Source organism: Ciconia boyciana, chromosome 2, assembly GCF_034638445.1.
Source record: "Ciconia boyciana chromosome 2, ASM3463844v1, whole genome shotgun sequence".
Classification (NCBI taxonomy): domain Eukaryota; kingdom Metazoa; phylum Chordata; class Aves; order Ciconiiformes; family Ciconiidae; genus Ciconia; species Ciconia boyciana.
The window spans coordinates 9,715,940-9,728,793 of NC_132935.1; the positions used below are offsets into that span (position 1 = coordinate 9,715,940).

Consider the following 12,854-nt stretch of genomic DNA (forward strand, 5'->3'; position numbering starts at 1 on the left):
AGTTTAATGAAAATGGGATAATCTGTTTTAATTGCATAAATTATTCTGTATTTGTTAGAACTACGGAAGGAGACCAACAAAACATCTGTGAAGATTTATCTTCACATGTTTCCTTACATATTAACAACTTTACAAAAGTATCAGAAGGAGTACTGATTTAGTATAATGATATAGCTAAGTGTTAGGATGAAATTCCGTATTCATTCTCTTACTAAGGAATGAGTAAGCATTCTCAAGCCACAATTAAAGACTCGGGGTGCCCACTTCAAGCCAAACTACAGACCTTAATCAGCAAAATACTATAACATGTCCAAGTACAATTTAGAATCACAATTGTGCTCTTCTTGAAAAATGAAAGGACTGAGCCCTTTAACAGATCTCAAGTTGGACATGAAAAGGAAGGCTGAGTTATACAGGTGCCAACTATTTTTTAAAATCTTGGGGTCTAGAATTCTACTCAGACTTTACATGTATAAATCTATTTTTTAAAAAGCCAATGAATTTTAAAAGAACTAAAAAAATTTTTATTTTTAAATCAAATATTTACCTTTTCTCACATAATTGTTGGGGATTTTGCATATCTTTACAAAAGATTCTTACTGCCATGTTTCTAGTTTAGAAAAAGAATTCAATATTTGAAAGAAGCCAAAGTTCTTAAACACAAAATATCAGTACTTCAGTAGCAATCATTTCATGAGTTCAGTCATTTGCACATGTAAATTATCAAAAGCTAGACAGTTCTTTACCTACAATGAAACCTTTTTGCTCTGAATTAAAAGCATGCAAGTCAAACTACTGCAATATTCACTCTACACAAATACACTTACTGATTTAAACTGCTGTTCAAGAAAATAGCAAGTAGTCCATAAATAGATTTAACTAATTTGCTTTTTCTATTTTATACTTAGGCAAATTAAGAAGTTTCCTAGTTTACAAATTACTTGCTAGTCTTAAGATTCTTAAATATACCTGTGCAAGACAAGGATTCAATAACTGTTTTAACTTTTGAAATGTAAACAATTATGACATGCCCCTGATGTTAGAGAATTTCATACTGACCCATGAATGACTCATGGGTACCAAAAGGCTTGTATTCTTTGAGCCAGCTGGGTTACCAGTAAGTCATAGGTCATTCCTTTGAACACATCAGCTACAAACAGAATTTGCTAATATACTTCATAGACATGAACTCCAGAATACGGAATCAAGCAGAACTTTGGCTCTTCAGCTAAATATCTTAAAAACAGCAAAATCCGGAACCGTTCACCTTTGGACGTGATCATTAGCTGAAATCTACAAGTTAGCAGATGAGGAAGAGTCTCATTCATCTACCTACCCCACCTTTCTACTCATTCCTGTTTAATTCCTGCATGAATTAATCTTGAATGATGTAACCTTCTAGAAATGAAATAGCACTCTTTGAAAGCCAAGAGTCATGTACACAGCTAACTTCCATTTTCAGCAATTCACAAGGTACCTGATTCTCTAGAGAGCCACTGGAGATCCTAGCAGACAGTGATGGGAAAGAAAGTCCATACATCATGTAAAGGGAAGGCCAAAATATTTTTAAAAGCAGTTTACCCTGGTCTTTCCACAGACACATGCACATAGTGGAAAACTTACCCCCCATCCTGTGTGTGTCCCCCCCAAAAAATCAATTTTTCTTTGTTGTCATGCATTTAAAAAATAGGACACTTGCATGCATAACCAGCAACAGCCTTCTTACCCTTTCGTCCCATGATTGACAAATCAATAGCAAACAATGCTGCACATGAAGGTTAATCGACTGATAGGAAAACCAGTTGCAAAGCGATTTCTGTAAATAACAACAATAGCCATATTTTAATAAAACCTGAAAAAACTATTAAGCTACATTTTAACATTTGGTAAACTGTCCATGTATAGTTTAAAAGCACATAAAGGCTTCCGTGGGGACAGAATTAAGTTCATCTCTAAAGCATTTAATTTCCTATGTTATATGCCCAGATTGCGTGCACACAAATGACAACAGCTGAAAAAATAAATTCTCCAGGTTTTGACAAGGAATGGATGAAACAAAATTGTTCATTTCTTGGCTATACTGAAGCGTGTTCCAAAATAAATGGAAAGAATGAAAGGAGGAACGATGTTAATGTTGTTACTAGACATTATTTGCAATGTGTTAACACAAGTGATTTTCACTTTTTATGGGACTGCTCCTAAACATTAACTTTCCCAAATGGGGTTAGGATGATGCATACATAGAGAGAATTAACAGCTAACAGAAAACAACAAAATGAACACCTGTTCAAAATTAACAAGTCTTAAAGAAATCCATGCAGATTCATTAAAGAATATAGAAGCAACCACCCAACTGGCACACAAAGTTGCTTAGGGTATCATGAGAGAAATAAACAGATGTACAAAGACCTACAGTTTTCCAGCTACAAGTTCCTGGGGTTTTTGTCTTAGCTTAATCAAAGAATATATTTAGAGAGGTTACTACTTTTTGTTTTCAGTGTAGAAAAGACAATCACCTAAAAATCAGCTGAAAAAAATCTGTATCTAAGTGTTTACATATTAAAAGCATTTATTGTATATTATTATGTAAAGAATCCATTATATATTTTGTGATCACAGTATTAAAATAGTTACAGATATTCTGAAATACAGTTATTTTCCTTTACTGGCCTAGGTCTAGAAAATGGCAAACTGCTGCAAGAAGCCCAAACCATGACATACCCTTGGCAGCTGTTTTTCAAGTTCCTGTGTTAGTTAGGTTAGTAGCTGAAAGATGGACTTGATACAGGGCTGCTTGTATTTCTCATCCTCTAAGGTACTAGAATCAAGCAGCAGACAATGATTTGAGATACTCCCCCATGTAACTCTTCTGTAATAACTGAAATATGAAAATTTTATAGGATAATAATGTATTTATTTTAACACTATTCTAAGTAGTCATACTGTCAAAAAACTAATAGAGTTTCAACTGCCTATAAAATAAAGTAATTATGAAAAATGCTTCATTAAGTGGAAGGTCCCATTTAGGGTTTTCAAGTATCAAGGGTACATGAGAAACATACTCCAGATGAGGAAAAAAGGATGCTAGATAGAAAGAGTGGAGAAAGTTATTAATTAGAACTATAGCTTCATTTTCACTAAAAACATTAGAATGCTTAGCCCATGAAATATTTATATAGACAGATTTAGGAATACATCTCCAGCCACCATGGGTATTTTAGAACTGTATTTCACAGGGAGATAAATCTTCCCTTCTCATTAACAATTTTGTTATTACTTACTTATTATATACAGAATAAAAACTAGACTTGCAAAAGACAATTAAATGAATTTCCCAAAATTGTTGTGAGGGAAGAAACCCAAAATGAGGAGATTATCTGCCTCTTAAAATGCATTAAGAACATTAAATATAAGTTAAGAATTCACTCATTTCAAATTCCATTTCAAGTGCTGTTTTCCTTCCTACACTTGGCAAGGAAGCTCTATTCAAAAAGAAAATTAAAATTTCAAAAGTTTGATGGGGTTTTTTTTGTTTGGGGGGGAGGGGTGGGTTGTTTGGTTGTTTAAAGACCATGAAGCAACTTAACTGAAAGCAGTACCATCCAAGAACTAAGAAAAAAGACAATTACTATTCAATTGTCCTATCTTCTATTTACTTTCATCTCACACAAACTAGGGAAGCCACCAGCACACACCAACTGCAGACTAGTTGTCTTGCAGACAACTGGCAAAAAGCCACATGGTGTTTGGAAAGCTGAGGAAACAAAATGTTACATAGTTTAATGAGAAGCAATCAATGCATTGAGCATACTCTGAGAAACATTCTGAATTTACCAAAACAGTCACTTCACTGTAACCAAGAACAGGCCAAATCATGGAAGATTTTGCACATAACTGATACATGTATCTCTTAAATCAGAGTGGTCTCTTTCTAACTGGCAGTTATTTGTCAGAATAGCATCGGGGATGTTCGTATTACTAAATATCACAGCAGTAATTCAAGGGAAGAATGTGGGAAAATTACATTTGTCAAAATCCTTATTTTTCTTTATTTGCTCACTTAATTTGCATGTTACAGTCAGTCCTACAAGGACCTGCTAATCAGCAGCTAAAATCAGTTTAACGTTACAATCATTATTAACAAAACCTTGAAAAGCAAAGATATAATTAAGTATGTTAATGGCATAAGTAAGAACAAGAGAAAAGAATAAAGAAAAAAAAAACCACACACACATAGCTACCACAAGTAAAATACATTCTTATAGTCAGCAGGTGTCCTCACCTGTCTCACACAATTTTTCTAGTCCAAGCAATTTCATTTTAGTATAAAATCTGCCTTTAAGTTAAATATTTAATTGAAGTCAGGGAATACAGCCAGTAAGTAGGTTAGCTGTTTCTGAAAAAACTCATTATCTACCAAACTGTGTTTCAAGCATCTGATTAAGTGTGAATATCTGGTACATAATGTCCAAAAAGAAAAGAGTCTTAAACAAATGTTTTGATATATGATTTAGCTCTGCTTTTTTTCCTTAGAAGAAGCATTTGTAACATTTCAATCCAAATGCAGCCAACAAAAAAAGCTACCAAAACCACCCATGTTCCCTAACAGAAGTATGTTAAATGAAATTATCTGCACAAATTATTGGATAGGGAAATTGAAGCAAACTTGTGACAAATGAAAAACACATACTGCCTGTACTGCAAAGGCTATCTGGTTACAAGTTCTTTGCTTCTGTTTTTAAATAAAAGGACTAATTAATCTTTTAATCCACGTTTCTTTGTGATAAGGCACAGCTAAATCGGTTAATAAAATAGCTGTGGCTCAAATTGATCTACTCCTACTATGTTATAATAGCAGTGAAAAAACACATTTGCTTTCTCAACATTTCAGAACTTGCATTTCAACTTCAGATGAAGACACCATGTCTATAAGCATACCTTGCATCAATGCCCATGTTATTTCCACAAGAGGAGCTATACATAAGTTATAGCTACAAAGAATACAGGGAAAAACAATGTTTTGGCAAGGTTGCTACAAGCGTTGCTGAAATTATATAGCATTACACCTCCACTACAGACTAGATGTCAATACAGATGCCATGCCATGGCTAGTCAAAACCAAGCACTTTTACATCTTAAGATTATGAGAGCAGATTGAAAATTTTCTATTTATGAGCTATTACTGTATTGAGACTAAAACCTTAACATTATGTCATTAAGGACTCAATGCAGCACTATATCCCCATTTTCTTAAACGGGATCACTAAACAGCAACATCAATAGAACATTTGATAATCCAATATGTAACAAACAACTACTGCAGAGACCAGCACACATGACTGAGATGACGTTAAATGAGAAGAACATTACCTTTGGTTATCTGCCAACATTCATCTCTCTCCCTCTCAATACCACATCCCAGTTCTGACTACATGCCTATCTTTTGGACAGTTAATATTGAGGGAGATAAAAAGTATATTGTCCTGTAAACGTTCATGTACAATAACTTCAAGACTGACTCCTAAAGTGTCTCTAGGAACAGCTAAAGTCCCCAGAAAGACTAATTAAGCCCCCTTGTCCAGTCTTTCCATAATACCAGTTATCTTGGCCTCTCCTGTCCTGCCAAACCACCGCTCTTAGACCTAGACATTCCCTAACTACTGTACTGCAAAAAACGGGTAAAAATATTACCAGGAACTGATATAGAGACTCAGAAAAGCAGGACAACACTGGAAGAGGGAGTTGGTCAGGATGACCTGAGAACTCCGTCAAACTTTCCTTTTAACTACACATTATTATTCTACTTTGTCTAAAAAGAACTCACTCCAGCATGACAGAAAACATTTTTTGGAAAATGTTTCACTCTTAACAGCCTTTTCCAAATTTTATTCCAAAAGATGTTCAACGCACTTGTTGATGTGTGGGATGAGAGAACTCCATGTGGGGGGAAAAAAAAATCCCAGCCTTTACAAACAACTAAGCTTTTCAGCTTTCAAGGACCAATTCTTAAGATTTCCAAGTAACACTAAATAGTGGCAACCTGTTTCATCAATATGCTCTGAAAAGAATCCTGTGGCATCTCTAAAGAAGCCTAAATTAGCAGGCAGAAGCTTTCCCTTTCACATGCAACAAAGCTGAAGTCTTGAAGGCTGTCTCTAGACGCATTGATAAAAAGTACAACTAGCCACAAAGTGATGCTTGCTTGCATTAAAATCTAATCATAGTTCTTCATGACCAAAAATTTTGAAAGGAAAATATTAAGAAAGTACTGTTATTTTGTAAGAATTGCAATACACATGCATCTGTTAGGTTACCTTCCCTTCACCCACACACTTAAAAAGCTCATCAAATATACACAGAAGAGAAGTAAATGGCTGCGTAGTTCTGAATGTCTCATTACAGATAAATATTGCAACCAGTTGTTTTGGTCTCCTTTAAGTTCCATCTGACTCTGTAGTAATGCACAGTCTACATGCATTAGGGCACATAGTGTTAATAATGACCCTGAAAATAAGCATATCTGGTTTAGGACAAAAAAAATCTTACTTTTCCAGTTTAATTGTTTAAAAAAAAAAAACCAAACCACACGCTCCTTCACAGCAAAAGTGAGTACCATGATAGAGGCCTTAATAGTACTAAACACTGCGATCGAAACACAGCAGCAGTTCACTGTATTACAAAAGCTGAACCACAGTACAGTCAGAACAATTTATGCCAGCTGCTTCTCATGTAAATATAAAATATAATACATACATATTTGCCACTATTTAATTACAAAAACTCATGTTTATGTAGAGGAATATTTTCAACTATTTAGCACAAAAGCAGAAAACACCTAAATACTTACAGTAAGGTATTTTACATGACAGTGGCTGTGGATAACACAACACATCAAAGTATTTTCAGTTACAGAATAGTCATTTGCAGAAGTGTGACCATGTAACACAAAACCTAGAATCTGTAAGGCATTTTAAAGTACCCAGTAGTCACAGCTTACAACAAATCTTAAGTCACTGAAAAAAAAAAAAAAAAGAAAAAAAAAGCTCAAACTTTTCCTCATGAAATTAAAAATTTGTGAAACTCATCACAAATCTACAATTAAAGAGCATCCAATATGATTGGTGCTGTAACTTTATTAAGACTTCTTTATCCTCTGGATAAAGCAGCCTGCTTTATCCCAAGACTGATGTTAGTAATTTTACTAGACACCATGCAGGATTTTTTAAAATAGAAAATATAAAAATTAAAAAAAATATATAGTTGTAATTAATACTATTATAACACTTTTCATAATTTGAGCCTTTGCGAGAGAAATTTGCTACTCTTCAAGATAAATAATAATTTGAGTCTTAGAAACATCTGCCTAAAAATCTCATTTAACTTTGAATGTTAAAAATAGTAAGCCTTATCACTTTATATCCTAAATAGTAATGCTATCTTCTATAAATTATATTTGTAATTTTCCAAATCTAGGCTTATAGCTATATCTGAATATCTTTTTATTTTCTGAATACAACTATTTCAGAAGATACTTTAAATAACAAAATTCATCAATGTTAAACTGTGAACTTCTTATCAAAAAGGAAAATGCAGAGCCCATACTAGGTTCCTTTGAAAAATATACGGAGATTTACAAAGGCAGAGGATGGATAATATTGAGATCTTAAATATCTTAATGACAGCAAGTATCATAATTTGGGGGTTTTTTTTCCATTTTAATTTTGGTAGAATTTTTAACCCCCAAAGAAAATACCGTAATAGTAAACACACTTAAATACTGTCTTATCGTACTTAAGGTAACAATACTTACTGCCAGGCATTGTTAATCAGGAATCTGTCTTCAATTTTGCAAAAATATAATAGGCTATAAAGAAAACAAAAAATTAAGTCAAGACAATAGCTTTAGACAATTTACATCCAAATATACGTGGAAACTTAAGCAGAATGAGCCAAAGTCATATTCTTCAGCTCCAATATCAAAGAGGCTGTTACCACAGAAACCCAGATATCATTTTATCTGACCAGACTATATGTAGGTTTTGCCAGTTCTTGAAATTTAGTCATTCTCTCTCGGATTTGATGCCTTTGTAAACATTTTTCTCTGTATTTATTGGGATGACCTTTCGAACTGCCACTGTTTACGATGCTAAATGGTGTATAGCCTTACAGGATACTTCCACTTCAAATGTAAATCACAGCCCTTCTCTGCTGAAATGCCTGTGAAAGGTTTCTGTCCTATACAAAGAAAAATGCTGCAGAAAAATCTTTGTGGCACTTTCTAGGACATTATCAAAGAAGTCCTAAGTATCAAAGTCCTAGTATCAAAGACGACAGATTTTAGATCAGAGAGCAAACTACTATAAACAATAGCTGCTCAAAGGATTTTTGATGCAATTAGATATCATCATACAATTAACTCAACTGAAGTTACAACAACCTATTCTGGGGACAAAAATAGCCTAATATACTGTTCAATTAATTAGCATTAAAATGCAAATCATTTGAAGATTTTTCTATATTAAAGCAGCTCATTTGGGTTTTATTAACTGTCAGATGCAACCTCCCTACAAATGTGCCTTTCCACAAATAACAAAAACATCTCAGTTAAAGAGATTGAGTGTTGCTGTTTCCAAAGGCAAAATAAAAAAATTAAATAAAAGATATTCAGCTAATAGTTGTTTATATATGCACACCAAAAAACCTATAATTCCAGACACAGATGTCAAAATAAACATTTTATTTGGTCACAAAATATGTTTTAATGACCACACATTAAAGCAATATTCATAGTTGCTAAAAATAAACTTTATTCTCATTGTACATGTGTTTCAATAAAAGGTTCCAATTTGCTGATAGCAACTGTGATTAAAAACAGTGCTTCAAAGTAATTTATTTAAAATATCCTATCCTATTAGAAGGCTGTATGTCCCTCTCCAAGTACAGAGTTAGAAGCAGCAAAATTTTATAAAAGGAAATGTGCTGTGGATTGTGATGTTCAACAGACACATGGAAAAGTAAAATTCTAATTTACAGTGTAGTTAAGAACTTAGCTGAGAGATTGCAGAAGACAGATTTACTGACATATTAGAATATAAAAATGCAAAGAGCCTGATGAGAGGTTCAAGGGAGTCAAGTGCCAGAGACTCAGAGGGTTTTACTGACCATCACTAGCAATCAGGAATTCAATACATTTTGCTAGAACTTTATCACTGTTGTTGCTAGCAAAGTCAACTAACTTTAGAAGATATTAATGCAGAAATTACTGGAAAAGTTGTTTAAGCAACTAAGACAAGTGTTCAAATTGAAGATTTTTCATTCTGTTTTTAAATAATTCACTGGATTTTTAATCATTTTATGATCTGTAACAGGACCATTTTATGATCTGTAACATCCAATATGGAGGTGGCCTGGCTTGTGCACGCACAACAGACTACACAGTTTCCTCTCCATAAAGCATTCAATCACTGCCTCGTTAGGCCTAGGGCAAAGTTTAGTCTACAGATGCTGGTATCTGTTACAGTAGAACAGAACTAAAATAAAATAAGAAGCTTCCCACCATGATTCTGCTCTGCTGTTTGTCACTGAATTAAATTTTACATATCAAGAGAGGGGAAAAAAACAAACAAACAAACAGAATTTGATGAAGTAGAACTTGGCTACATTTTCAAAAGAGATATGGCAAATCATGAGATACAATTTAGTTTCCTAAATAGTCTAACACTTGCTGTTTAACATATTCCATGTCATTTTCTGATATTTGACCGATCACCAGAAGCAAGTTAAGGATGTTATGTACCTATACAACATCTCCTGCACCAAAGCGACTGACTCCTGGATATTAAAGAGGTAAGTCATGTCTACTTTTCTGTGAAGGACTAGAAGTTATTTTGTTTTCCTAAGCGTTTAATAATTCTAAACACAATTATAATAGAAGTGCAACGCTGGTGAATGTACCTTAAAAGGCAGATCAACATTTGTATGACACATAAGAGTCATTTTTCTTCACAAAAAGTTTCAGTTTAGTTTTAAGGAGATTCTACACAATTTGGCTAGGATAAGGAAATCCAAGGTCAATTCATTGGTTTATCAGATTCAAGCAGCTCTAACATAGGAATAAAAGTACACTTCATTTGACTTATTGGTTCTGATAATCTTCTTCTTCCAGTTATATGCCTACAGGTGATTTTTTTTCATTACTTTAACTAATCTGAGACCTGAAATTAAAGGATAGTTTATAAGCAGAAACTATTTATTATCACAAGATTCCATAAACGGCACTGAAAGCCAAACAGAAGAACAGACATCTTTTTCCTGTCTGCCCTAAAGCAACAGATCTCTGTAAAAGATCTCAAATGGAAAATTGTATATATCCTTGTGCTACAGGTAAAGAAATAGAAGTCAGCATACCTGAGGTTTAGTATTTTCTTTTAATAAGTCCACCATTATGTTATTCTATTATGTAACACTATAAATGATCAACTTGATTTTGAGTATTCAAAATGAAATTGCCAGCTGGCACCTATCCACTCCTCCAAATTAAGCCAAAGAAGAGTACAGGTTTAAGCACTTCTGACAGTCAGGCAACCCAAGCTGGGCAGGCATGAATGGAAAAATTAAAAATACACTGCACATTAAGTTTTTACGCCACTTGGTTCCCCACTCAAATTTCCTATTTGAAAAATTAATCAATACCTTTAGTTTTGAAGGTAGGCAAACGGCCAGTGCAATGCAACATTAATAAGTCACACGCTCATTCCTAAATATAGACAGTTAGGCTCCAACCACAATTCCCAGAATCCAAAAAATGCAATATAAGATGGATTTACATAGCACAGTGCAATTCTGTGAAAGTACCTGACTTTATTTTGAATTAGCTTTCTCAGGTAGAGAAGTAATGCCATACATGAGCCTGGCTGTATTAATGAGGCTACCCTGTTCTCTCACCCAAGAGAGTTCAGCTAAACACACAGATCTAAAAGGACATTTGTCCTGCCTCACCTTAGAGAATTCAGACTTGAGCGATGGTTTTAGGACAAGAAAAACCCTGCACATTAAATAAGTGTTCCTTAGCAACCCTTCCCACCATCTCAAAGGCTAGTTTAACCCAATATCCATTTCATTGGCAAAATTAAAAGCACTGTTCCTATGCCTAAGTACATATGTTGCCAGTCATGGGTTAAAAACCCATCAGATAAATAGTTTTTGCTCTATTCTAACTACAGAAAACATTATTTCCTGCTACTAAAAAAAACCCAACCTTCAAAGTTGTTTAAAACAGTAATTTTGCAAAAAATAAAACAGTAATTACTTCATTACAGAGTTAGGCTGGGCAGTTAAAAGCCACTGATACCAACCAAAGCTGTTTCTAACCTGTACATTTTACAATTTAAATTTCATAAATAGAAGTGCAATCCCCCTTCATTATACTTGAAGTTCAATCGCCAAGTCTGATTAGTACTCTAATGCCTCCTTCCACTTGCATGTAATATAAAATTTGTCTATTCTCTTCTCCTGCGCAAGTTTGGATCAGAAGTAGACAGAAGTTACTGTTCATCATTACATGCAAACATTTTCATAACAGGATGCCAAACTTCAATATTTAATTTTAATACAGTTGTTTAATTGCAAACTGTATTCTAATTCCCATTTCTGTGATTTTTTCCTGAATCAGAAATTAATCCCATTATAGCAGCATTTTTTTAGACAAATATTAAAAGTTTTATTAAAAGGCTTAAATAAAACTTGTGCTTAAGCCTTTACACATATCGGGGCACTACAATCAAGATTTCAACCCCAAACCACCCATTTCTCAGGGAAATTCTATCACCTGTTTAAGACCATCCATACACTAAGTCTTCCAGCAAGATGCCCTGAATACTAGTTACTCAAGAAAACATTTCAAATTATTTTGAATGCATTACAAAGGCTTCAGGAAGTAGAAGATTACCTATATCTTCCCAAAGCCTTGGCTGTTACTCTGGTTTTAGCTTACCTACTCGATTTGCACAGCAAACATCTGATGTAGCTTTACAAAGTATAACATCTGGGCTAGCAAACCTAATTGTGGAATAGGAATTAAAACTCTGGTTCTAAGTTACAGGCTTTTCCACAAGTTCTCCAACACAGCACAGAGATCTCTCAAACCATGCCGGGATCTTTTCTACCTAGTATCTCAGCTCAAAGTACCAGGGAATACCTCCCTGGATGTATCCAGCTTAATAAAAGAGAAGTTGTACTGTAATTAGTTCTCAGTAACAGCATTTGGAAACTTACACCTCAATTATCTAAAGTATGGCTCTGTGCTGCACAATTAACTTTAAAGTAAAGATGAAACTATTTAATAAAGCTCACAGTGTAGTCCTTTTGTAAATTTGCATTGTGTTCGGTTAATGCTTAGCAATACCTCACTGTGTTATGGGCCATTTGAAGAAAACCGGCTTAGGGAAATCCCAAAGCCACAGTCCTCCACTGCTTCGCTGCTTTCAGACTGACACCACAGGGATGTCTGACTACACCAGACACGACTGACTACTGACAACAAGGTTTTGACTTATGGTCGCCTCATGGAAAGCCTCTACCTCCGGAGGAGCGACACGCAGACACCACTCAATGGCGGCAGGACCTCAAGCCCTCTCCTGGGAAAGGCAAGGGGGGTCCCGCTCGCTTGTAGTACCAGCCTCCCGGGACAGCTTTTGTGGCGAGTAGCCCGCCCGGACGGAGGGCGGGGAGCCTGCCCGCCGGGAACGGCGCTCAGCAGCGCCCACAGGGGCACCTCGAGCCGGCTGCCCTGCTGACAGCGTGCGGGGACCCGGGTGACGGGCTGAGGCCGTGTCCTGCGGCCTCTGCTCTCGCCT

General features: G+C 35.0%; 1 protein-coding gene across 6 annotated transcripts in view; it reads right to left on the minus strand.

Annotated features, from left to right (window-relative positions):
* Positions 1-12,854, minus strand: part of EFR3A (EFR3 homolog A) — a 91,826-nt gene that overhangs the window by 78,703 nt on the left and 269 nt on the right. For 4 of the 6 annotated variants that reach the window (XM_072851879.1, XM_072851878.1, XM_072851875.1 and 1 more), the window contains exons 2-3: positions 7,811-7,864; positions 1,727-1,816 (exon numbers count right to left, since the gene is read on the minus strand). In XM_072851879.1, coding sequence (XP_072707980.1) covers positions 1,727-1,739 — 13 coding nt within the window. In that variant the 5' untranslated portion in view covers positions 1,740-1,816; positions 7,811-7,864. Of the gene's footprint in view, positions 1-1,726; positions 1,817-6,847; positions 6,969-7,810; positions 7,865-12,854 lie in introns of those variants that run through there. The other 2 variants (XM_072851876.1, XM_072851877.1) reach the window with 2 other exon arrangements.